This window comes from Mytilus californianus, unplaced genomic scaffold (assembly GCF_021869535.1).
Source record: "Mytilus californianus isolate M0D057914Y unplaced genomic scaffold, xbMytCali1.0.p SCAF_1, whole genome shotgun sequence".
Taxonomy (NCBI): domain Eukaryota; kingdom Metazoa; phylum Mollusca; class Bivalvia; order Mytilida; family Mytilidae; genus Mytilus; species Mytilus californianus.
This window is the reverse complement of record NW_026262581.1, coordinates 12477728-12504673: the sequence shown is the minus strand read 5'-3', so window position 1 is coordinate 12504673 and position 26946 is coordinate 12477728. Positions and strand designations below refer to the sequence as shown.

General features: G+C 31.4%; 2 protein-coding genes across 5 annotated transcripts in view; one reads left to right on the top strand and one right to left on the bottom strand.

Moving 5' to 3' along the window:
• Positions 1-877: 877 nt before the first annotated feature.
• Positions 878-17628, bottom strand: LOC127703034 (U6 snRNA-associated Sm-like protein LSm3). The gene is made up of 4 exons (XM_052207452.1): positions 17568-17628; positions 6053-6163; positions 2905-3000; positions 878-1179 (listed from the first exon to the last, which is right to left on the bottom strand). The coding sequence occupies exons 1-4, from the start codon at positions 17586-17588 to the stop codon at positions 1096-1098; spliced, it is 312 nt and encodes a 103-aa protein (XP_052063412.1). The 5' UTR covers positions 17589-17628; the 3' UTR covers positions 878-1095.
• A 192-nt stretch (positions 17629-17820) lies between these two features.
• The window catches only part of LOC127701077 (transmembrane protein 209-like), a 33943-nt gene continuing 24817 nt past the window's right edge, over positions 17821-26946 (top strand). The window contains exons 1-3 of one of the 4 annotated variants that reach the window (XM_052204980.1): positions 17821-18081; positions 24396-24540; positions 24928-24986. In XM_052204980.1, the coding sequence (XP_052060940.1) occupies positions 24404-24540; positions 24928-24986 (196 nt within the window). In that variant the 5' untranslated portion in view covers positions 17821-18081; positions 24396-24403. The other 3 variants (XM_052204913.1, XM_052205094.1, XM_052205038.1) reach the window with 3 other exon arrangements.

Genomic DNA, 26946 nt, shown 5'->3' with positions numbered 1-26946 from the left:
ACAATCTAATTGACAGCAACATTGCTTATTAATTCAAAGTTGCTGGACCATGATCTAGTGGACATGCAGGGCCTGAAAATGGTCGACAAAGTGAAAGCAAAAAGGGGAAAACTTAACATTGAAAATTGCTGAAAATTGTTAATGAATTCAAAGTCGCTGAACCTTGACCTTGGGGGCAGGGTCTCAAAGTAGTTTCTATCAAACTAACATAAGCAGAAAATTTAACAGTTGTTGAATCTGTCGCCGTCACCGTTACAGGAAAAGCAATTCCTATGTCTCGCTTTCCACGACTTTCATTGGAGGCGAGCCAAAAAAATTTAAAGGTCTTTCCACAGAAAAGTGGAAAGACCTCATAATGAACAAGAGGCTGTCAGATTGACAGCAAACTGGATTTTCCTGCATGAAAATGATAATAGCAAATCTGAACCCCTAAACAGGATCAAGTTAAAAAAATAAATGAATTTTTGTAGGGTTCAGAAATGGAAAGGTTAAAATCAATATTGACCTATTTATCCTAAGTGACATAACATCGGAATTTAAGAGAGTACATAAGTACACACATTTGCTCAGCAGGGGTGGGTAGGCAGAAATCACTTTTCGCTACTAAAAGGTCTACAACTCAGCAAAGATAAAAGTTAAAATTGTGAAAATCGAACTTGACCTTCATTTAGTCACAGGAAACAACATATCTAATTTTGAAAAGATCTCGTCAAAGTATTTTCAAGTTATTGCACGGACACTGTTTGGCAGCCAATCTGCCAGCACACCTGCCAGCCCGCACGCCGTACATCACCAAATTTTCCTTTGGAAATACGGTTAAAGAAGGCAAAAGTAGTGCTACTACTACCAGTCTTGTCATATTTTCAACAAAACGCTGTGAAAATGAGATTGCAATTTATTTCAACATTACATTTGCACCAATGAGTAAATAATGAAGGTGATCATCTCATACTGTTCCAGTATACACAGGAAATACAATGACTTTTGATATCTACATAATCCTTGAACACATACATTCAGCATCTCAGCTTGAGACATTGTACTAAATATAAATTGTTGACAGTTTTATTGGTCTGTTTGTCATCATTGATAGCATTATGTTCCAGTTCTCATAGGTGGAGACACCAGGATAACACCATCACCACGAACAAACAACATTGGAATATTTCTCTTCGTGGACTAAAAAATCAAATAAGATTTAAAATAAAAAAAATAGAAAAACATATCAAGTTTCTTTAATACACAATCAACTGTATACAATAGGTTGGACATTTGTAGACAGGATGAGAACATGTTGAACACTAAAATCAGTTGGTAGGTTCTTGGTTGACAGTTACGTAAAGTCAGATTAAATCTATTATTTTGATTGCCTCGTTGTTGTTTGCCTAATATCTGAATGTATCTTGCAAACAAAGACTACATTTAATCTAAATGAAGTGTTATGTGTATTCCAAAGGTATTTATGTATGTAGGCAGGATCTGCTAATCTTTCTGAAGTAACGGAGATCAACCCCTATTTTTTGTTGGGGTTAGGGTTTCCAAGTCTTTAGTTTTCTATGTAATGATTTGTAGACTGTTGGCAGTCTTTACATCATTTTTCTGTTTTTAGCCACTTTTCTTCAACTAGAAATGAGTTTTGAATATCCCATTTGTACCTTCCGCCTCCTTTTTGACAGTTTTTAAAGCCTGATAATCTACAGTTCATTGAATTATATAATTCTATAGGAGTATGGAGATATCTATAATAAATTCCAGTAGAAAAAAAAACTTTTCTTTTTTTTTTAAATGCAATATCACAATAAAAGAATGTCAATAGAAATATTAATACAAACTAAATACAGGTTAATAGCACTTAAAATCATAGTAACATGTTTAGTGTCATAGGACTCATCAGAGCTATGTTTTTAGATACATTGTGCTGAATTTAGCATACATGCATAACATTCAAATGATTTGTGAAAAGTGACTGATATTTAAAATTAAACAAGCATTCTGATAGTATTGCATGGCAATACATAGTCCCCTACCGGTTAAGAATTAATTGTACTGAAACAAATGCTAACTTGATCTATAACTTTTAATGGTGTAAACTATATAACAAAAATATCAAGTCAATATCTTCAAGCGTGATGAAAAAAAGTGTGGAAAACTGATTATTTGAGTGAATTTTCTAAGTCCAAGACCCATAACTCTGCACAAAATCACTAGACCGGAACAAAATTCGAACTTGATCTGTAAGTTGTCATGATAAAACTATATACCAATTATAAAATTAATATCTTTAAGCATAACAAAAAAAGTGTGGAAAACTGATTATTTGAGTGAATTTTCTAAGTCCAAGGACCATAACTCTGCACAAAATCATCAGACCAAAACATAATTCGAACTTGATCTGTAACTTGTCATGATAAAACTATATACCAAATTTCAAATCAATATCTTCAAGCATGAAGAAAAAAAGTGTGGAAAACTGATTTGCCGGACTGACGGATGGACAGACGGACGGACAGACAGACAGACGGACGGAGTGCAAACCTAAAGTCCCCTTTGACTTCGTCGGTAGGGGACTAATTAGAGACAAAACATGATAACAGAAATATTGATGAAGTCCATAGGCCAAATCATCTGAAAATATTATATGCACTTCAATAACGTACAGTGTGCTCCCTTTCAAGATTTCCAAACGAACTGATAATCTAGAAATATGCAAATATGTATTCAACATCTTAAACTGGGGTTAATGCTGGTGAAAACTGGTGAATAAATTCATTTATTTTGCATTACTAGAACCATTTATTAAATTTTGTTTTGCCTGAATAAACTTGGAAGTTGATGAAAATATTATAATTGATAAAATTAAAAATACATTGATTTTATATTCCACTTACACAATTATCAACTTACTTTATATATTTCTTCATATGTTTCTTCATCAATTTCCACTGTTGTAACTGTTTCTTCCACATCACCCATTATCATGTTCAAATGTTGATCATAGGCCTATAAATATAGAAAGAAATTACTTGATTACAATGTACAAAGAAAACCATACATTCAATTTTCACTAATATGAGTTTGAAAATACCAGCCTATATACCCACTGTAAATAAGTTTCCTTTTGGGATTACTGACTACATGTTTAATGATAATCTTTAAGACTTTTTCTTTCATATTATTACATTTCACTGCCTTGATAGTGATGTTCTTAAGGCCAGAGTTTTTTAATTTGTTCAATGGTTTACAGATTTCTTATGTGAAAGATTCTGGTCAGTCGGATGATGTGTTGTTATTTCTGCTTCTGTTTAAATATGATACAATACACATAATTTGAGGTTATGGTGTAATTTTTGTTAGACATGTTTTTGCAATATCATCGGATGATCACTGATATTAATGAAGGTAATATTTTCTTTACTGAATAATTTTTAACAGCAGGGAAAAATTCATCATAGCATTTGCCAAACAAGGGCTTCTTTTTACAGCAATTAATTACTCCTTGTGTCATTATTAAGCTGGAAAATATTGGCTTGTTCTTTTGAGGTGTACTATTTCTAATTGGTTTGATATGCAAGTACATTTATTTGCAGTGACATTTCAGATTTCAATGACAGTGTTCTTGTCAGGGCCTATAAGTACCATGTTGTTATATTTTTACTATGACAACAAATAATTTTCAATGAAACATAATGAGATGTTTGGATAAGAAAGTAAAACAAAAATCTTAAAACAATCAAGTAACATTTTGAACCTCAACCTTTTTTTAAACAACATACTAATGTATCCATGGTTTGCATAAAAAGAAAAGTGCTTGGTCTCAGCACTTTTGAATTTTGCGCTAACAGTGTTGATAAAACTCATTATTTTGAGTCTAATTTATAAGCAGTAGTAAACTCAAAATTCTCAATTTGATTCCAGTGATATTGTTTGCCTCAAATTACCTATGAAATTCGGCTTTGTCCCCTAGAGAAAATTCCCAATTACTAAAAAAAAATGGCAAAAAATTCCTCCCAATAAGTTGTATATTTTTCCCAAACGGTGATGGCTTCAGTAGTAATGTACATAAATTTCGTATTCATGTTATTATTTTGATATTATAAAAGCACTTTTGAGATCCGGGTTTCTGATTAGAATCATTAATGCGGTGTTTGTAACACGCGTGGTTTTTAATGTATTAAGTACTGTCATTTTTTCCGTTTCTTTCCCTTCCCCAAAAAGTTCCTTTCCGGTTGAAAATGTCTACAATTCATGTTTTAGGACAATTATTTCTTATTCAAAACTTCCCAATTTCCCAAAAAAAATGATGCATTTTTCCCCCAAAAAAATGGGTAGAGGTAGTTTTGAAAAAAGACAACAATATCACTGGATTCATTTAGGAAATATTATTGTAAAACTAATATCATGAATCAGGGCGGGCAAACAAATATCTGAGCAAAATTAAACAACAATAACAAACAAAATTGGCAAGTTTGGAGCGGAGATTCAGACAAACAAGACATTAATTTGATTAGGCCAGACTGATGGATAGGTTAAAATAAATATTTCCCCAACAAAAATTGAACAACAAGAGTGCACACACTGAAATGTCTCGCCTACTAAACTGACCATTGATTTTATGTTGATAATCCTACATATAAAGTTTTACTACAAGTATCACATTAACATTTATGATCCAAGAAAATGAGGTCAAGGTCAGATAAACCAAGCCGTAAATACATGTACACCTTTAATACAATCATTCCATACACAGAATATAGATGACCTGTTGCTTATAGTATAAATGAAATAGACCAAACCATGGAAATTCTATATACTGACCAATGAACCATGAAAATGAGGTCAAGTCAGATGAACCCTGCCAGACAGACATGTACACCTTAAAAATCATTCCATGCATCAAATATAGTTGACCTATTGCTTAAAGTATCTAAGAAATAAAGTTAACCAGGAAAACTGAACATTGACCAATCAACCATGAAAATGAGGTGAAGGTCAGATGATACCTGCCAGACAGACATATACACCTTACAATCATTCTATACACCAAATATAGTTGACCTTTTGCTTAAAGTTTAAGAAAAACAGACCAAAACACAAAAACTTAACATGAGCAATCAACCATGAAAATGAGGTCAAGGTCAAATAAAACCTGCCAGACTGACATGTACATAGTAAAATATTTCCATACACCAAATAAAGTTGACCTACTGCATACAGTATTAGAAAAACAGACCAAAACACAAAAACTTAACATTGAGCAATGAACCCTAAAAATGAGGTCAAGGTCAAATAAAACATGCTAGACTGACATGTACATCCTAAAATATTTCCATACACCAAATATAGTTGACCTACTGCATACAGTATTAGAAAAATAGACCAAAACACAAAAACTTAACATTGAGCAATGAATCGTGAAAATGAGGTCAAGGTCAAATAAAACCTGCCAGACTGACATGTACATCGTAAAATATTTCCATACACCAAATATGGTTGACCTATTGCATACAGTATTAGAAAAACAGACCAAAACACAAAAACTAAACTATGACCACTGAACCATGAAAATGAGGTCAAGGTCAGATGACACCTGCCAGTTGGACATGTACACCTTACAGTCCTTCCATATACCGAATATACTAGATCTATTGCTTATAGTATCTGAGATATGGACATGACCACCAAAACTTAACCTTGTTCACTGATCCATGAAATGAGGTCGAGGTCAAGTGAAAACTGTCTGACAGACATGAGGACCTTGCAAGGTACGCACATACCAAATATAGTTATCCTATTACTTATAATAAGAGAGAAATTAACATTACAAAAAATCTGAACTTTTTTTTCAAGTAGTCACTGAACCATGAAAATGAGGTCAAGGACATTGGACATGTGACTGACGGAAACTTCGTAACATGAGCCATCTATATACAAAGTATGAAGCCGCAGGATCACTATCCCTATGTCGAGCTTTCTGCAACAAAAGTCGCAGGCTCGACAAAAATAGGGTGTGGGTGTAATAATACTTATTAAAAAAATTATATAAGATATTTACATGAAGCCTTCCTCGAAGTTCTCTCTCATTTCTCATCTTAACATAAATTCTTTCATCTAAACTAAGTCTAATAAGATCAAGTGGCTCTTCCACATTTTGCACTGGTACTTGCTTAAATAAAAAACACATATACAATACACACAACTAAAAATTTCATACAATTCATTATACATGTAACATTGTTAAATGTTTACTATTTACATACATAGAAGTTATTTTAAAATATATGGTTTCTTTTGTCGGTTCTTCGCAATAAGGGAGATAACTTGCTTCTTCAGATTCAACAGAACGTCACTTCCAGTCTTGTGATAGATTAGTGTATGCCGATTAAAATCAGTCCTTTTCAACGAAAAAGTACAAAAAATGGCTACTTTAATATGGTTTAAACAAGGAATTATTTGAATCTGGAATAAGTTTGAATTCCGGAAAATTGATAAGAAATGTATGATGAAAACTAACCCAACTAAAGAGGGGTAGCCATGCGTTTACTTTCACTGATATTTTTGTATGAACTAACTAACCACCCTTAGCCATGCATGCCTCCTAAATTGGGTTAGTTTCTTATTAATTTATTCCAGATTCAAATAATTCCTTGTTTTTACTAAACTTCAGTCAATTTCATTTCTGGAATATTAAGGTCATATGTAACCCAATCTTTTGCAAAAGACCCAATGACTTTATCATGTACAACTTTGAAGTATTCATTAGTTAACCCTAAATTAAAACATTTCAGGGGCAATAACTCCTATCAGATGTCATTGGATTGTTTCAGAATAAAATGTTCCACATCTTCATCACAATAATGCAAACATTTTGTACCAGTTCTGTTAAATCTTTAAAAGCTTCAGATGAGATGCAGACATAAGCCAAAGTCAAAATCAAGAACATGATATTGATATTTGACCAGTACCCCATTTTCTTTTCAGTGGACCAAGGAACCTAATATCAAAATAGTATTACCCCAGGTCTCTATCGCTTACGGTTCATGTGATACTATACAATTATTGACTTTTGATGAGGTTGATACAATGATTTATCAACCCCAGAGATATGATATTCACCGAGGCCAATGGCCGAGGGTGAATGTTACATCTCTGGGGTTGATAAATCATTGTATCAACTGAAATCAAGTCAACAATTGTTTTATTATATGACTTTTTATGCTTCTCTAATTTTCTAGTATTTGCTCAAGATACTTTTAAAACTGCTCCCTATTTTAATACTAAATATATCATCTGCTTTTGCAGTTGCTATTTTTCATAAGTTGAAATATTCAATTAAGTTTACTAAAAAAATACACCAAAGACAAGAAGAAGAGAAAAAAATACACCGAAAACAAGAAGAAAAAAGATAAAAACCGGGAATTTACATGTTGTCATAAGCCTACATCATTAACGTTGCCTTGGAATATCTATATTTAGGCTGTTCCAAATCTTATTTTTAACCTCTTGTGATTTTTGTCGTGGTGAATATAATGTTTTATCGAGGAAGATTTCCTATGTTTTTAGCCAATGAGAAAACATAGAAAATCTTCCTATGTTTTTAGCCAATGAGAAAACAGAAAATTTATAGTCATATAATAAATTAATATATCACTTATTTCAAATAGAGGTGAAAATACTCTTGCATAGTCTTCGCATTGCCTCGATTAAAATGGAACAGAACATCCAGACAGGCAATTTGGAAAAATAAATTTGTCTTGGTCTTAAACGGTTTCAGAGGAGCTGTGCTCACAAGAAAACCAGTGTTCGGTAAGAAAACTCTTACAAAAAAAAGTGTATGGCTAAACAGGATGAGCTTCGAAAGCACAATATTTTAAAGGCCAGATTTTTTTTATTATCTGTTATTTTTCCCGCCGACTGTTACAAAATCCTCAGAACAAAAATAAAATCTGTGGTTTACGATACCCACTTTCGTCATCGGTAATATTTAATTTTTACCAAGTCGATGAAACAGCAATTTCAAAGTAAAGAAATTAAAGGCATAAACGATTTATGACTTCAAAAAAGAGGTTAAAGCATTGATTTTTTAAGCTGGTGGCATGTTTTTTCATAAAAACAAATTGTTTAACCCCACTTTCACTGGTACTTGTTACACGAGAGAGTACATCAAATCATTCTAACTTTCGGCTAAATAAGTTATTACTTCATTTGAACTTGATGAAATCAGACTGAAGTAAATATGTAATCCATGTATTGCATTAAAAACGTCATATTCCTTTCCAAAAAGCGTACTAAACATCGTTTATTTTTGTAAAGTTTTCTCCGACATTTAAATTATTGGGTATATTTTTGAAGAACTACGGATCGGAGTCGGGATTTCATCAGAAGCGGACCCGCTTTGACCGAAATCCGGATTCTTGCGATAATGACTACGGACGCATGAATGGTACTGCTGACCATAGATATAATAGCCATAGATAAAGTGCTCAGAATGTGTCCCACTAAGCCCCATGCAGTTTCCTTTGAAGTATCTAAAGCATGACACTGCACATAGTGGCCTGTGATGTAGATGATATTTGCCGACATCCTCCCAATAGACTAATTACTCATCAAAATTATATATAAATTATCGGGCACTCGTCTTATCAGCCTATAATTACTGTGCCTTACCTGTCTCAAGTAAAAATATGCCAGGAGGCGGAGGCAATAAAAAGCGTCTGGTTGTAAAAGTTGTTTGGATTGTAATTTATTTGGAGAAAATCGGTCAACAAATGAGAAGGTTATGCTGTTGTTGAAATAATAAAATAGAGAAATCATGAAAAATGGACTTGACAGATATGTTAAGTTAAATTGTCATAGCTCTTACATCAGTTGCACTCGGGAAATAAGACCAGTATCATTGACAAGAGGAGACATATCGTTTGATGGAATATGTGGTTAAGAGGTCGAACCGAGTCAAATTTTTCTATGGCGATTTAAAGAAAAAAGTTTTTATCAAGATTCAAAAAAGTGAAATCATATTTTATGCCAGAAAGAAGAAATTATTACTTTTTTAGAAAAGAAAATTTTTTTACAAGTATTGAAACTTTCTATCGAAGTTTTAGAAAATAAAGAGAAAAAAGGTTACATTATAAACTTATTAAATGTCTGCACTGTGGATTATAAAAGCTTGAACTAGTTGCTTAAATATATTTACATAAGAAAGTTCTATGTCACTTGATTTTATAAAATGTTATTTGTTTAAATCTCAAATTAATGACATCATTGTCAATGGCAAAATATTTCTGTAAGACTGCCATCTTTCTTTATTTCATTAATTTCTTCTTCCGTAAAATCAGTCGCATCAGTGTCGGACATGATTGTCAATGTAAATGATGTAACGGAAGATTACGATAACTACCGAAGAATGACTTATTACTCTCCAGATTCACAATTTATTAGATATCGATCGACAGCAATTGCCAATGAAGGCTAATTAACACCAAGCGTGACATATATATAATAAGAGGGTGATAAAATTTCGGCAAATATCATCTGCTTTTGATGTGGGTTCAGTACTTTATCTATGGCTATAATATCTATGTGCTGACAGACAAAAATTGATCCCAAAAGGAAAAATTACGCATTCCACACACGTACTTTTGGTTAGATATTTTTGATTAATATTTCCTTTTTAATGCATTGTTTCAATTTATAAGTTAATGTTGCTCAACCATGTCTATTACACTAATATAAAATAATTATATTATTTCCAAGCTTAACGTTTAAATGAATATATCTTTTTAATGAAAAATAATTAATTTCATGAACATGATAACAGAGTAGCTTTTTTAATTGAATTGTATATACAGTATAAACATGTAACATACACTAAGAGGTTCCTGATTGGTAATATACATATATATAGTGTATATGCAGGGAGGTTGATATATTTGCCTGGTGTATATGCATGGATCCAAATTAGAGGACATACAGAATCAAAAGATATTTTTTATGTTCATATTAATAGAAGGGTTAATATACTGGTCTGTTTTCATTTCATTATTCTTGTATTTTGATAAATTCTTAAAAAAAAAAAAAAAAAAAAAAAAAAAAAAAAAAAAAAAAAAATCACTTATAATGGTTTTATTTTTATTTTGAGTGTCAACTGGACCAACTTTGCACTTTTATTTTTTTTTTTATTTCGTCCCCTCCACCCTAATTTTTTACAAATTTTCTTGTTAAACAGATAAAAAAAAAAGTCTGGCCTAACTGTTCTATATAATATCTAAAATATGTCAGGGACATCTTGCGAAACCATGTACAGCGCAAGAAAAAAAAGTGGAGGAAGATGAAAATAAATGACACATATGATGCCCCCGCTTGCATATCATATAAAGTTATAAAGGGACATAACTGAAAAACGGTAAAAGTAACGCTACCCAAATTTGTACTTGATCTGTGTTTTGTGGTAATAAGTATTGTGTATAAGTTTCATAACATTTGGTTGAGGCTAACTTAAGTTAGAACAGAAACGAAAAATTCAGCAATTTTTCCATTTGTAAAGGGGCATAACTCTAGAACGATTAAAGTGACACCACCAAAATTCAAACTTGATTTGTATTTTGTGGTAATAAGCATTATGTAATAAGTTTCATAACATTTGGTTGAGGCAAACTAAAGTTAAAGAACAGAAACGAAAAATTCAGCAATTTTTCCATTTGTAAAGGGGCATAACTCTAGAACGGTTAAAGTGACACCACCAAAATTCATACTTGATCTGTATTTTGTGGTAATAAGCATTGTGTATAAGTTTCATAACATTTGGTTGAGGCAAACTAAAGTTAGAGAACGGAAACCAACTTGGGACGTACGTATGTACGTTCAGACGGACACAGGTAAAACTTAATGCCCTCTCCGCTACAGCAGGGGCATAAAAAATATTAAATCATAACAAAATCAAAAGGTCTTTACACAGAAAGGTGAAACTTTCTGCAAGAAATTTTCTGCAAATGCACAAAAGTAAAATTAGGGTTGGAGGGTGTGAGACAGGAACGGTTGGGAGGCAGGAAATTATATATATTTTTTTAGGCCTAAATAACAGTCATGGCACAAAACACCCATACAACATTTTCCCCTTTAAGACCATAGTTCAAATGTGAACTGAATACACAGATAATGGCATCCAAAAGTCCTACTTTTTGAAGGCTGTAATATTTTATCCAGATGATAATTATTTGAGTCATGATGTCTATGAGCAAAATGCTGTCATTTACCTGAAGGTTTGCGCCATGACAGCAAATATCTTGAAATCAAAGGTTTATTTTTTTAGCACTGAAATTGATACCTCAGCCTGTTCGAGTATAATACCAATAAATGAGGATCTTCCCCAGCCTGTTGCTTTTGGTGTAAGTTCGAAAATGTTTTGGACAACCCTCATAATGGGGAGTTATTGCTGAAATGAATGACAATCCCTTAATTGAGTATTCATTTGATAGTGCTAATAACAAAATTTCATAGCTGAGACTTTTTATTCAAAATGGCACAAATTTATAAAAATGGAAGCGCTAGATCCTCCAAAAAAACATATTTCTATTTTGAGTTTTAAAAAAATTAGCAGCTTTGAAATTTGTCAATTTGCTGCATTTTTCATAGCCTTTCATTATCTTTGCGGTAAAAATGGTTAGTGCTATCAGAAGTCCATTACAAGACGAAGTGTGCAACCCGCTATATAGTAAGGCGATCACGTTGTCCCCGTACTTCCAACTGTGATTGAAACGGGATTTAAGCGAGATTGCTATTAATAGTAACAAAAATCAATGGCCAAATTTTTTGCGATGCATTCTGGGTAGAGATAATTTATGCAAAACACCCTATAACTTAATTAGCACACTGTTGAAAATAATGTTTGACCATCGACGTGTTAATGAATAGCAGATCCTAGCATATTATATCAGTGTCATGAGTCATTATGATGGTTTTAATATTAAATGATAAATATGTTTGTATAATTTATCAATTTAAAAACTACAATTATAACCGTAAAAAAATTGTCAGACGAAATAAAAAGGCTCACTTCTAAATACAATAAACGTTTGGTTTTAGAGTTATTTGTGAAAAAATTGCCATTAAAAAGTTGGCAAGGAAAAATTAGGTCTATATTCTGAGAAAATAAAGAGAAAAAAGGTTACATTATAAACTTATTAAATGTCTGCACTGTGGATTATAAAAGCTTGAACTAGTTGCTTAAATATATTTACATAAGAAAGTTCTATGTCACTTGATTTTATAAAATGTTATTTATTAAAATCTCAAATTAATGACATCATTGTCAATGGCAAAATATTTCTGTAAGACTGCCATCTTTCTTTATTTCATTAATTTCTTCTTCCGTAAAATCAGTCGCATCAGTGTCGGACATGATTGTCAATGTAAATGATGTAACGGAAGATTACGATAACTACCGAAGAATGACTTATTACTCTCCAGATTCACAATTTATTAGATATCGATCGACGGCAATTGCCAATGAAGGCTAATTAACACCAAGCGTGACATATATATAATAAGAGGGTGATAAAATTTCGGCAAATATCATCTGCTTTTGATGTGGGTTCAGTACTTTATCTATGGCTATAATATCTATGTGCTGACAGACAAAAATTGATCCCAAAAGGAAAAATTACGCATTCCACACACATACTTTTGGTTAGATATTTTTGATTAATATTTCCTTTTTAATGCATTGTTTCAATTTATAAGTTAATGTTGCTCAACCATGTCTATTACACTAATATAAAATAATTATATTATTTCCAAGCTTAACGTTTAAATGAATATATCTTTTTAATGAAAAATAATTAATTTCATGAACATGATAACAGAGTAGTTTTTTTAATTGAATTGTATATACAGTATAAACATGTAACATACACTAAGAGGTTCCTGATTGGTAATATACATATATATAGTGTATATGCAGGGAGGTTGATATATTTGCCTGGTGTATATGCATGGATCTAAATTAGAGGACATACAGAATCAAAAGATATTTTTTATGTTCATATTAATAGAAGGGTTAATATACTGGTCTGTTTTCATTTCATTATTCTTGTATTTTGATAAATTCTTAAAAAAAAAAAAAAAAAAAAAAAATCACTTATAATGATTTTATTTTTATTTTTAGTGTCAACTGGACCAACTTTGCACTTTTATTTTTTTTTTTATTTCGTCCCCTCCACCCTAATTTTTTACAAATTTTCTCGTTAAACAGATAAAAAAAAAAGTCTGGCCTAACTGTTCTATATAATATCTAAAATATGTCAGGGACATCTTCCGAAACCATGTACAGCGCAAGAAAAAAAAGTGGAGGAAGATGAAAATAAATGGGGAATGTGTCCATGGGACACAGATGATGCCCCCGCTTGCATATCATATAAAGTTATAAAGGGACATAACTGAAAAACGGTAAAAGTGACGCTACCCAAATTTGTACTTGATCTGTGTTTTGTGGTAATAAGTATTGTGTATAAGTTTCATAACATTTGGTTGAGGCTAACTTAAGTTAGAAAACGGAAACGAAAAATTCAGCAATTTTTCCATTTGTAAAGGGGCATAACTCTAGAACGGTTAAAGTGACACCACCAAAATTCAAACTTGATTTGTATTTTGTTGTAATAAGCATTGTATATAAGTTTCATAACATTTGGTTGAGGCAAACTAAAGTTAAAGAACGGAATGAAAAATTCAGCAATTTGTCCATTTGTAAAGGGGCATAACTCTAGAACGGTTAAAGTGACACCACCAAAATTCAAACTTGATCTGTATTTTGTGGTAATAAGCATTGTGTATAAGTTTCATAACATTTGGTTGAGGCAAACTAAAGTTAGAGAACGGAAACCAACTTGGGATGTTCAGACGGACACAGGTAAAACTTAATGCCCCCTCCGCTACGGCAGGGGCATAAAAAATATTAAATCATAACAAAATCAAAAGGTCTTTACACAGAAAGGTGAAACTTTCTGCAAGGACTTTTCTGCAAATGCACAAAAGTAAAATTAGGGTTGGAGGGTGTGAGACAGGAACGGTTGGGAGGCAGGAAATTATATATATTTTTCTAGGCCTAAATAACAGTCATGGCACAAAACACCCATACAACATTTTCCCCTTTAAGACCATAGTTCAAATGTGAACTGAATACACAGATAACTGCATCCAAAAGTCCTACTTTTTGAAGGCTGTAATAGTTTATCCAGATGATAATTATTTGAGTCATGATGTCTATGAGGGAAATGCTGTCATTTACCTGAAGGTTTGCGCCATGACAGCAAATATCTTGAAATCAAAGGTTTATTTTTTTAGCACTGAAATTGATACCTCGGCCTGTTCGAGTATAATACCAATAAATGAGGATCTACCCCAGCCTGTTGCTTTTGGTGTAAGTTCGAAAATGTTTTGGACAACCCTCATAATGGGGAGTTATTGCCGAAATGAATGACAATCCCTTAATTGAGTATTTCATTTGATAGTGGTAATAACAAAATTTCATAGCTGAGACTTTTTATTCAAAATGGCACAAATTTATAAAAATGGAAGCGCTAGATCCTCCAAAAAAACATATTTCTATTTTGAGTTTTAAAAAAATTAGCAGCTTTGAAATTTGTCAATTTGCTGCATTTTTCATAGCCTTTCATTATCTTTGCGTTAAAAAAGGTTAGTGCTATCAGAAGTCCATTACAAGACAAAGTGTGCAACCCTCTATATAGTAAGGCGATCACGTTGTCCCCGTACTTCCAACTGTGATTGAAATGGGATTTGAGCGAGATTGCTATTAATAGTAACAAAAATCAATGGCCAAATTTTTTGCGATGCATTCTGGGTAGAGATAATTTATGCAAAACACCCTATAACTTAATTAGCACACTGTTGAAAATAATGTTTGATGAATAGCAGATCCTAGCATATTATATCAGTGTCATGAGTCATTATGATGGTTTTAATATTAAATGATAAATATGTTTGTATAATTTATCAATTTAAAAACTACAATTATAACCGTAGAAAAATTGTCAGATGAAAAAAAAAGGCTCACTTCTAAATACAATAAACATTTGGTTTTAGAGTTATTTGTGAAAAAATTGCCATTAAAAAGTTGGCAAGGAAAAATTAGGTCGGAAAATTGTGTATCCATATACAGTACAAGTTACACTGGATGAGGGATGAGTTTAATAGGAATAAACATTCTATTATATTTATTTTAAGAATATATGTTACTAATTACAAATTTCAAGAAATAAGTTTTTCTAAAAGTTACACAGGAATTCTGCAGATATAACCATTTTTAGCAAAATTAACAAATTGTACCCTCAATTTTGAAAAAAGAGGGGAAATTTAATTTTATACCCTTTCTTCAATTTTGCTGGAATATCTTCGATCCTGAGTAACTGAGATCTTGATGGTAATACCACCTCGGATGACGGTGTGGACGAACAAAGGTTATCATTTCAGTCAGATATTGTTACATTTATCCGTTAAAATACATGTAAAAAATGCTGTTCACAACACGTGCGTTCGGCGTATAAATTTTTAAATTGTAGGACAAGTTGCGATCACGATCTTTGTAAACAAATGAGTAATAAATATTTATTCTTTATGTAAGTATACTTCATACAGAAATATGACGAAGTCTTACTTCAAAAACCTATAGCTGTTGTTTAAATTGTTCAAATACTAAATCAATCTCAAGGGTTAAGTTGGGTCGTAAAGAAATAAAGTAATCCCTGGAATTGTCCGGTTCCAACAGTAAAACCCTTTCTTACAAGTGTGGGATGTATATATTAATAGCAGCCGAGTCAGGTCGGATTAGGGACTTTAAATCCAGTACCTCGCGTATTCAGGATGAATGTTACGATCTTAGACTGATGTTAAATATAACACTTGCGACAACTCTTTGGTGAAATATGCATGATATATTTGCAACTGAACGTAAAGCTAGCAACACACAATAAATCAAAACTTTAATCCGCATGATCTACAGATGTCTTCAGTCTTGTGAGTATAAAACAAAAAAAGAACTATTACACGTTGCAACACTGAATCACATATACATCTTATGATGGCCAACGTAATGACGGACAGACAGGAGAAGAGTATGTCTCTTAATTTAAAATGGCTAAAAAACAAGAGACTTTTGCAATTCGAAATTGTTTCGAAGTCATCTGAAGCAACAAATGGTTGGATATTTTTGACAAATGTATTTCGGTAAAAGCGAAGAAAAAACCACGTCTTTTGCTTGTTCGTTACCGTATATATAGCTTCCTTGGTGCTGTAAGTAACCGAGACACAATTCGTCAACACAACGTTCTATTTAAAAAAAGAGGCAATTATGACTATATTTTGACAAAAAAAACTATAATTATCTTTGAAATAGACGATACATTTTTAGTCCGACACGGCAGATTTTATAGTTTTCATTTACCTTTGCGCGATGAAAAATGGTACCAATGTATTCGTTTATAAAATTTTATATCATTTTCTAAATGTTGAATTAAAATGAAGTTAAATAACTGGCAATAAGAAACTACCACACTAAATCGGCTCACTTCATTTACAACAAACTGATAATTAATGAAACACTCAAGGAGACTAATTAACAGCTATCTGTTTGATGATAATATTTGTACTCATGATTCCATAGTTATAAAACGAGATTTGGGAAGACCACCTATGGGGCTTTCCACTGATAATGGGGACATCGTGATCGCCTTACTATATAGTACAGCTTGCACACTTCGTCTAGTAATGAACTTCTAGTGCTATTCATCTTTAAGAAAATTTGCTGCATTTTTCATAAATATCATGAATATGTGCCATTTCAAGTAAAAAATGTATAAATTGAGTACATTGTACTTTTAAAATAGTTTTTTTAAACACTAGAAAGGTATCTCTAATCTGAGGAATATTTTGTCATTTGAGGAACTATTCCCCATTTGGTGGGTTGTCCCTAACTTGTTGAAAGTTGGGGTAATTGTGTAAACTCCTTTTCATTAGTGGGGAGAGTCTGCAGGTTTTTATTCAGTCAGATTAAACTCCATTTAATTAGTGGGGCAGTTTGAAGGGTCTTTAAATCAGCAGAGTAAATTCTTTTTCATTATCATGATTATTGAGGCGAGTTGGCACTGGTCTTCTTTATCAAATGGGATGAAACTCCTTGCTTTTCTCATGATATGGCGAGTTATTTATCAAATTTTTGATGATTGTGAGTTGGCAGGTGTTTATTCAGCGAGATAAAGCTTCTGTCCTTTTAATGGGACGAGTTAGTAGAAAGTGTGTCAAGTTGGTAGAATGTGGGACGGTTAATATAAAATAGAGGGCGATTAGATTTGGGGCGAGTTGTCACCAATTCTATCAATTTCAGTTGAGCTTACCATTTAAATATCTCAAGATCTTTTGAAATGACATCTAGAAACTAAGTAAACTGTTACTTAAATGAAATTTAAAATATGGGACTGGTTTACTTGAAATATGTAATGTATAACAAAAAGTAAAATTTTGAAAACACATTATTCTCAAATTTATCTGTCGTCCAAACGCACCTGTTCTTGTTCATCGGCCATCTTTGAGCTGTAGGTTGTATCCTATAACCCAAAATCTAAGTTCATTTTTTTATATAGAAATATTGAAATTGCGTATAATTGGTGTAAGTCGTGAAAGGTAACAACCACTTCATCGTGAAATAAAATAATTTATAATGCATATAAAACTTTTTGTATCAGAGACTTTCGAATTTCAACAATCAACAGAGCATTTGGTATTTAACCGTACCACAGCATTCGTTCTGTCCGGACTCATTTTCGACTTTGTGTCACTTAACTATTCTTTGGTTTATCTCTACAAAAACGCGTTTATATATATCAACATATTTCTTTATTCCCATTTGTTTCATTAAAACTACATTGGTTGTGTAAAATAGTTTGAACAAGACAAATCTGTAGCCGAGTGTAGGGACGAGGTAACCCTGATTTTCACCGGAAGTTTACTTTGAAGAAGCTGAGGCGGCATGTTTTGATTAACCACAATGATTGACATATAGATCTCCCTGTTTTGATCGTTGGTGAATCACGTCCTTCTTAAAAATTATTGAAAACCATTATTAAAGCATATATTTTTGTTTTCATTCTGAAGCTAAATCATAAATATGACAGTGATCAACATGAAACATCATCAATATTATTTACTAGATTGGGCTATTCCAGAAATAATCCATCCCCCTCCTATGGAAGACATTGGAATTCCAGATTTTTTTTCTCGATTTTTTTCTAAAATTCCAGACAAATTTCCAATCTGGACAAAAAATTTCCAAACTTTTTGTCTGTAAGTGCACAAGAAATTCCATGAATTTTCCAAAGGGTAGAGTAATTTCCATATAATTTTGTTTTGTTTATGTACTGGTTCCCAGATATGATTCGGGGGGGGGGGGGGGGGGGAGGGTATTACTAGTACTTAAACTAGTTTAGACTCTTAGAAGTTTGGGGCATGTAAATGTTGAAAGTATGCTGCACAGCCCTTTGTTTTGACCTTTGAATAAAATAGTAGTACATATCAACAACTTTCCATTTTAGGATATAATTTTTACGAAACTTCATAGTAAAAGAGGCACAGTTTTAGCTGTAAAGGTAGTTCCTATGGGAAATTGCATTGTCTATATTTACAGAATTGCAACCTATAATTTTTATCTTGAATTGTTTCATGTATCCACAACTGTTGAATCTTAATCCGGTGCAAATGTCAAAATGATTGGATTAATAGCATCTATGACTACTAATACTAGTGGAAAATTATATCACATGGAAAGATAAAAACAGAGAAAATTTGGTTTAATAAATATTTGATGCCTTAATGACCTTTGTTAACACATCACCAAATAAAATCCTAACATATGATTTGTTTCAGACACTTGTCATGTAATCAAGAAGATGATAATTTCAACGTAGTTATATATACTAAAATCTGTATTTTTCACCCTTTTCATATATATGGATCAATTTACGCCAATAAATTGTGCAATTTGATATCATAAATTTTATGATGAAATTTAGGATTTGTCCTATAACATTATTAACAAATGCCAGATTTTCAGTCACTTCAACTAAATAGGCAGAACATTTACCAATTAATAGACAATTGATACATCATTTATTCAAACACACTTGTTTGTCTTCACAGCAGGAAATTGTCTTATTACCACAATATTGTAGAAGACTGACCAGAAATGACCAGCTGTGTACTATGACTCTACTATGGATTGCAAAATACTGTTACACATAAATAGATTGTTATCAGAATCAGTGGCAAACTGTCTATATAGCTACTGACTTTTGAATTTACATACAGAAGATCCCCCCTTTTTTTAAATTAATAGTCTTAATACAAGGCAATAGTTCAGTATTTGTGGTTAGTATTTTATTTTCATATGAAAGTATATAAGTTATAACTAAGATAAGTAAAATGGATATGAATAAGAAATGACTGATATTTTAAGAATTAACCTATAATCAAATATATTTTTGTTGTGTACTGGAATGAAACTTTAAAGATATTGAATGCAATGTTCTCCTACCAATTGCATAATCTGAAAATGTATTTTCTTAACAATGATGTATAAAAACCCCAATGAGTTTTGAAAATTTAAAAAGTTGATAAAAATTCATTTCACAAAAAAAAACTTGACATTCTTAATACATCCTGTTTTACAATTTACTATTTGTCTAGCCTGTGACTAGAGTCGTCAAAGCTAGACATAGCAATCCTTTGCTCTAGTATCATCAACATTTAAGTTCATTTTTGGTTAATTTCTGTTTTTTTTAAACATCAAAAGCTTTGTTAAATCTTGATGGATTTCTGCTTAACTGACAGACACTTCTTCTTTACAAAGACAGAATCCAGAGATTTTTATTCATTTTTCAATATTTCATTGATATAATGGACTAAGTTTGTTTTGCACTAACATTGTTTACAAAAAATTGAATTTTTCAAAATACTAAGGATTTTTTTTATTCCAGGAATAGATTACAGTAGCTGTATTTGGCGAAACCTCTTTGAAACTTTGGGCTAATGCTCTTCAACTTCATACTTAATTAGGCCTTTTATTCAACTTTTTGATTTGAGCGCCACTGTTGAGTCTTTTGTAGATAGAACCTGTATCTAGTGATTCCCTATATAAGCAACCAAATTTTTTCCACAAAAGGGGGCACAATCCCTAGATCCGCCTATGCAATGAGCCAATGATACAGTAGTTAGAATACTTAGACACTTGGGCACTAAAGTCCTTGGAACGATATAAATAGCTTCTTCAAGATCAAGAGTAAAATTTTAAAATATTAGTTTCAATTTTTATAGTTTACTGATATTAAAATGTCATTATTGAAGTTATCATTTAAATATAGTCTTGGGTTAAAGTATTAAGACATCAATATAACTATAGAATTTCAAGATTAAGGACAGAAGTTTCTTCTCGACAAAAACAGCAACTTTAGAAAAAATGTTTTTTTTTTTTTTATATCTTCTGTATTTTACTGATGATTAGACTTATTTTTGTTCAATAAACATTTAGATACAGCCTAGTGTTGAAGTTAACAAAATATCAATAACCTCCTCAAACCTTTAAGCAATATCAGGAAACTTTTAAAGAAGATTCTTCATACTCTATAAATACCTGACATGTAGAGTAAAAATTAGAATTTTTTCAAATAGATTCAATATCCACATATGATTTTTAGTGCAAATCATTTCTCTGGCCTTTCATTGATACTGTGCTATGTAGCAATGTTTTGGGTTTTTCAGGAAATGTGTTAATTAAAGGGAAACTTTCAGCAGAGACCACCCCTTCTGTTTTTCATTTTTTTTTTTTTCATTTTTTTAAAAATTTTATTAACATTTTTTTTTATTTATTACAATTTTAAAATTTGTTAATTTAAATTTGAATTTGAATTTGAATTTGATTTTTTGATTTTCAACTATTTCAACCTATTTCAACCTATTTCAATAAATGTTGAATGAAGTGTTTCATGGTAACAATTTTGTCATAAGAATATCAGTTTACTTGTGTGGTTTACATGATGGTCATTAATTAGTTCTGCACAGCGAAATATTTTGTAGGAACTGTGATGGTCATTCAAACTATTTTATAGCTCATTTCACTAATTCACCAATGTTCTATTTCTTTTGAATCCTATGGATAGGTTTTAATGAGATCTAGCACCTATTGTTGAATCTGTTTTAATAAGTTGCCAGTATTTCCTGAATACTTTTTGAAGTTTACTGCTTGAGGATGATAATATGTAATGAATGATACATTACATCTATTTTCAACTTTGTTCTTATGTCTGTCTTGGAATTTGATTTTTGATAGAATTTGTTTTACCAATTTCAGTTAATAAAATAGTCTTTCAATAAAGAGTTTTTTTCTGGTTTGTGTTTCTATGTATATGGATATCTTTGCCTTTAATAAAGGATTTAAAGTTCCAAATGGGCTGGTTTGAGTTTTTATGAAGATATTGGAATTTTTCGGTATTTTTTAATAGCATTTCATATCTAAAACGCTAGTATTTTCGAAATGTTCGTCTTTGAAGATTTCAAGGTCTAGAAATTTTATGGAAGGATTATTGCATTCATAAGTGAACTTTAGCAGGTTGCATTTTCAAACAGGAAATCCAATTTCAATGACTATGTTTTGAATGGTAGCTTATTAGGGATGAGCTGGTCACCATGGTCACTATTTCAAGCTTCATTACATATGATAAAATCTGAAAATTTAGATGAAGGTCAAGTTTTTAACTTGCCTGTTTATATCACAAGTGTCTGAAACTAATCAGATGTCAGAATCTTTTGATGTGGTAAAACAACAGTTGTAAATGTATCCAATAGAGGTCATATCAATTATCTCTCTATCAATTTTCCCATGCAATTTCTTACCAGCTATAGCTGTAGCTATTAACTTGCTGTTTGTGCTTTTAATCCCATTATTTTGACATTTTCACCTATATAATATTAAATATATGTAATAATGAAACACTACATTACTATCCTAAAAAGAAATTCTGATGTGTTTAGAGGAAATGGCAATGTAACTTTCTTCAGTTTAATATACCGGTACTATATAGGTCTATTATTTGTTCATAAATACATTTTTATGCTTTTATGACAGATATACATTTTTGATAAGTAACAATATGATATGAAAAGGGTGGAGTATGTTCAGTGCTGGATCCTGGAATAGTGGTGTACATATATACACAGGTAAACATACAAAAATGTAGTTTCTAGTCAGGAATATATTTGCGCTTAACTTTTAAATACGCTTCTTTTGGTTATGGCTGCATATACATGTATTACTAAGTAAATTCCAGGATTTTTTTGCACATTTAGACAGAAACAGATAAATTCCAGACAAAAAATATAAAACTGATGTCTTCCATAGGTATTGCTTCTAACCTTTAACTCAAATTTCCAGACAAATTGACAGCATCATGAAAAAATTTCCAGGATTTTTAAGTTGTATTATGATTCTAAATGCTGGAATTCCGGAAAATTTTGGTAATGGTCAAAATAATTTCCATGGAATTTTTTTTTCACAGCTGATGTCTTCCATAGGGGGTGGATGGATTATTTCTGGAATAGCCCATTGACTCAGATTTATTAAACTGGTTCCTTGAAAATCATTTTAATTTTAACCCATTTATTTATGTAAACAACAAACCGGTCTAATATAAACAAAACAAAGATATCAAGATCGACGCTTTCACACAATTTACATTCAATATTCTCTAGTGAAAAACAGTAACCCGGAATAAATACACGGTGGAATGAAAGTACGCTTACAAACACTGTGAGTGTGACCAAGTATTCATCATCTAAACTTAGGAGGTTAATAATTATAGATATATGTCTGACACTGAGACTACTATAACACTGTGTTAAAGTAGTCTCTGAGTCTGACATAAGAAAAAAAAAGATCGATTCTACCTACTTCTTATGTCTGACCGACTTCCATGAAGTTTACCTACAAGTTACAGTGGAATCCCCTGCGTATTACCTGATTTCGTCATATAAGCAATGTAACACAAATAGAATAGTTCTTGTAATTGTTTTAGTCTTCCGAAGAGACAAAAAAGATTAAAATTGATAAGTTCAAGCATAAATTTATAATTGCAATCTCATGATTAACCATATTTAGCCATTTTCCAAAAAAAAAATTACATCAATAGATAATTATTGTTTCATTTTAAGTCAATTTTTTATCAATATGAAATAAATTTTGCTCCGCATCCTTGGCAGTCTGTTTGTTTCAAACTGAACTATATTTAAGAAATAATTCATGGGGGCTTGAATATATCGTGATTTTACCACGGGTTGGCACTTTATGCTAAATATTTTACCCTGAGCGATAGATTTGTATGACGTCGTGTAGCTCATTCATAAAAAAGCATATGACGTGGGAGTACGAACGGAACAGCCCAAACAATATATTCATATTTTACCACAGGTGTGTACTCAAAGCGTATGAGGAACGTCATGTTAGAATTCAAAGTATAATTCTTTCCTGTATTCAAAATTAGCTATTTTTATAAGGCATGCACGAAATCACCAGACATTTGAAGAACTGTCAAAACAAGGGTTTCCCTTATTTTGGACACACACTACTTAAAATCTTAAGGATGAAACCATACATAAAGATTTCATAATATTAAAGTATGTCATGAATTTGTTCACACAATATTATTGGATTATTGGTTTAATGAAATAACCAAACCGACAGATACACCTGACTGCACCGTAATATTATTATTTCATATACCATAGGCACTAGAATTTCTCAGGCACCAGAATTTCTATCTATACACCTTATTGCTATTTGTCCGCTATTACTGGACATCACAGAGGTTCCTGGAAAATTTTGACGTCATAATAGCAAATGTTTGACACAATAAAGGAAGAGTTATTGTATGACGTCAATAGTTCAATTGTTGCAGATTCTGAAGTCAAGTGTCACAGATTCCAAATAGCGATAAGGTCTATTGTAATAAAATATGGGCAATGGGAAGAAAATAGTGTCAATGTATATAAAAAAGAGCTTATATAAATTGACACTATTTTCTTCTCATTGCCCTTATTTTATTATTGATAGAACTCTAGTGCTTGTGCATATACATGTACAATGATTTAGGCAGATGCTTTTTTAATCAGGGTTTTTCCTTTGGAAAAATCCGGTTATCAAAATGGTGAAGTACAGTGGGCTCCCAAAAGTTTCAGTGCATATACTTATAAGCAGTTAAACTAATGTCTTTTAAATTTTAAAATCTTGTTACTGTTAACAAAACTAACAATAGAGAGAACAAAGACAATAAATATGATGTCAATTGTAGGTAACAGGATGACAAAGATTGGTACAGTTACAGATCCAGTAGTCAATGAGACTTGGAATAAAAGGCAGTCATGGAAACAAGCAAGAAAGAGTTCCTTCTGGTGCTGTGTTAATATCCTCTTAGCTATTGTGATGTACACTGAAATGTAAGAACCAATGTACAAGAGTATGTTTAAATCTCTCAATAAAGACATTATTTTACAATGAATACCTCTATTGATATCAGTTGTATAGATTTAATGCTGTGAGATATTTGATATTTAGTTATTTTTCAGCATCATTAAGAAATGTTGTAAGAAAAAGTTCATGAACCAGCAACATAACCCTTCATAGTAGCCAATGGAAATGTCAATGAAACTTACATGTACAATGTGTAGCTTATGTACAAACTATACATTCAAAAACTTAATACTCTGCATTAAGGAAGAATAGATAAAATGATAAGAATGTAAGTGACCAGTGAATTGAAGTTGACAATAAACACTTCAGGCAGTTATAATTTGATTATTTATTATCTGAACTCATTTTTTCAGGCAATTGAACAGTATAGGATCCAGTTTGAACATCACACATCCAGTACTATGGTACTTTGGTAAGTTACACTAAAGAAAAAAATAGGCAAACACATATGCATGTAAATAAATGAACAAATATAATTTTGAACCGGATTTTCAAAGGAAATATCGGTTATTGATTTGGGGATGTACGGCGGGCGGGCGGGCGGACGGGCGGCTGCCAAACAGTGTCTCTTCAATAACATGAAAACGCTGTGATGATTTTTTTTCAAATTTAGATTTGTTGTTTCTTGTGACTAAATGAAGGTCTAGTTCAATTTTCACTATTTTAGTATTTATCCTTTTTGAGTTATCGCCATTTTTAATATCCAAAAGTGGTATTTTTAAATATTTTTCTCTTGTTATCATATTATGACTAAGCGTAGTAAATGTCTTATCTCAAAATTGAAATTGGAGTAACAGATTTATTTGAAAATTTTCTATTTCCTAAGTGGTGATGATTATAAGCTATATTATTAGACATTTTGAAGTTAATTACATTATTAATTATTATATATGTTTTTTTCTTTTCTTTGGTAAATTGTTTGAAGAATTTTGTGGTAGGTTTGTTTGTTATTCTGTATAAACTAATTTTCTGAATGCTATATATATAATTTTTTTTTGATGAAGTGAACTCCTTTAATTAGATAATAATCTATTTTTATTAAAGGATATATTTCATTACATTACATTGTGTAGATAAAGTTGTTGACATTGATAGATAAGTTGCAGATCTATATTAGTTTGTGACAATTGAAAGAAAAAATATTTGGAACTATTAATTATATTTGATTATAATTTGAAAATAGATATACATTGTGTCTAATTTTAGAGAACTATTTTTTAGTGGTTAAATCATATCTTTGATTATAATTTGAAAATAGATATATATATAATATCATATCTTATTTTAGAGAACTATTTTGTAGTGATTAAATCATATCTAATTTTAGAGAACTATGTGTTTAACATTTAGTCAGTTTGAGTTATTTCCCTTTGAACAGAAAATTATATGGATTAAATTAAACTGTGTTTCATTTCAACATAAATTAAATATATAATGGGTTCTTTCAAATGCTGAATCTAAACCTTGTTTCTAAACATTAGATATTTGGGCCCAGTTTTCAAGTTGATCCAAATCAGGGTCCAAAATTAAACTTTGTTTGATTCAACAAAAATTGAATTTATGGGGTTCTTTGAAATGCTGAATCTAACCATGTATCTAGAGATTTTGGATTGTGGGCTCCTTTATCAAATTGGTCCAAAAGATCCTAAATTAAACTTTTGTTTAATTTCATCAAAAATTAAATTCTTGGGGTTCTTTGATATAGATTTTGGATATTGGACCATAATAGGGAAATGTCCAATTTCAAATTTTTCAGTTCTTTGACCACATTTATTTTGTGCCACAAACCTATGCTGTGTCAAATATTCAATCACAATCCAAATTCAGAGCTGTTTTAAGCTAAATGTAGTGTCCATACTTACTCAATTGTTCAGGGTTCGACCTTTGCAGGAAATCGGGTTTGCTGTCACTCTGACAGCCTCTTGTATCATTTTCAGGTGGGGTATTTGTGAAAAATACCAGTCGTTGAAGAAATTTCCTTTGTCTTGTGGCTCAGGAAATTTGACCTCTTCTTGAAGAATTTTTCGCAAATATCCTACCTGTGAAAGATATTTGTTTAATAATACTGAATATCAATAGAGATCGTTTAGTTAATCATTCAGAATTCAATTTCATTTTTTTTTTTGCTTCAAGGTATTATTAAAAATAACCACATTTAGTTAAGTGCGCAAATTGTCAAGTGTCTCTGTGAAAGGGTAAAAAAAGCATATACTTTTTTGCAAATAGCACCACAGAAAGTGCTTTAAAAGGCACATTTTTGTGCATATACACCGGTGATGGTGAAATATGGACAATATTCATCTTTTGAAAGAAGAACCAATTTTCCTGGATTTACATGGAAACATTGTATATTCTTGGATACTTAATTTCAT

Coding starts and splice junctions, on each gene's coding strand:
- LOC127703034 (XM_052207452.1), bottom strand. CDS start 17,588: ATGGCCGATGAACAAGAACAG. Junction 6,164..17,567: donor TGGCCGATGAACAAGAACAG/GTGCGTTTGGAC, acceptor TTTTTATTTAAG/CAAGTACCAGTGCAAAATGT. Junction 1,180..2,904: donor CATATGAAGAAATATATAAA/GTAAGTTGATAA, acceptor TTGATTTTTTAG/TCCACGAAGAGAAATATTCC.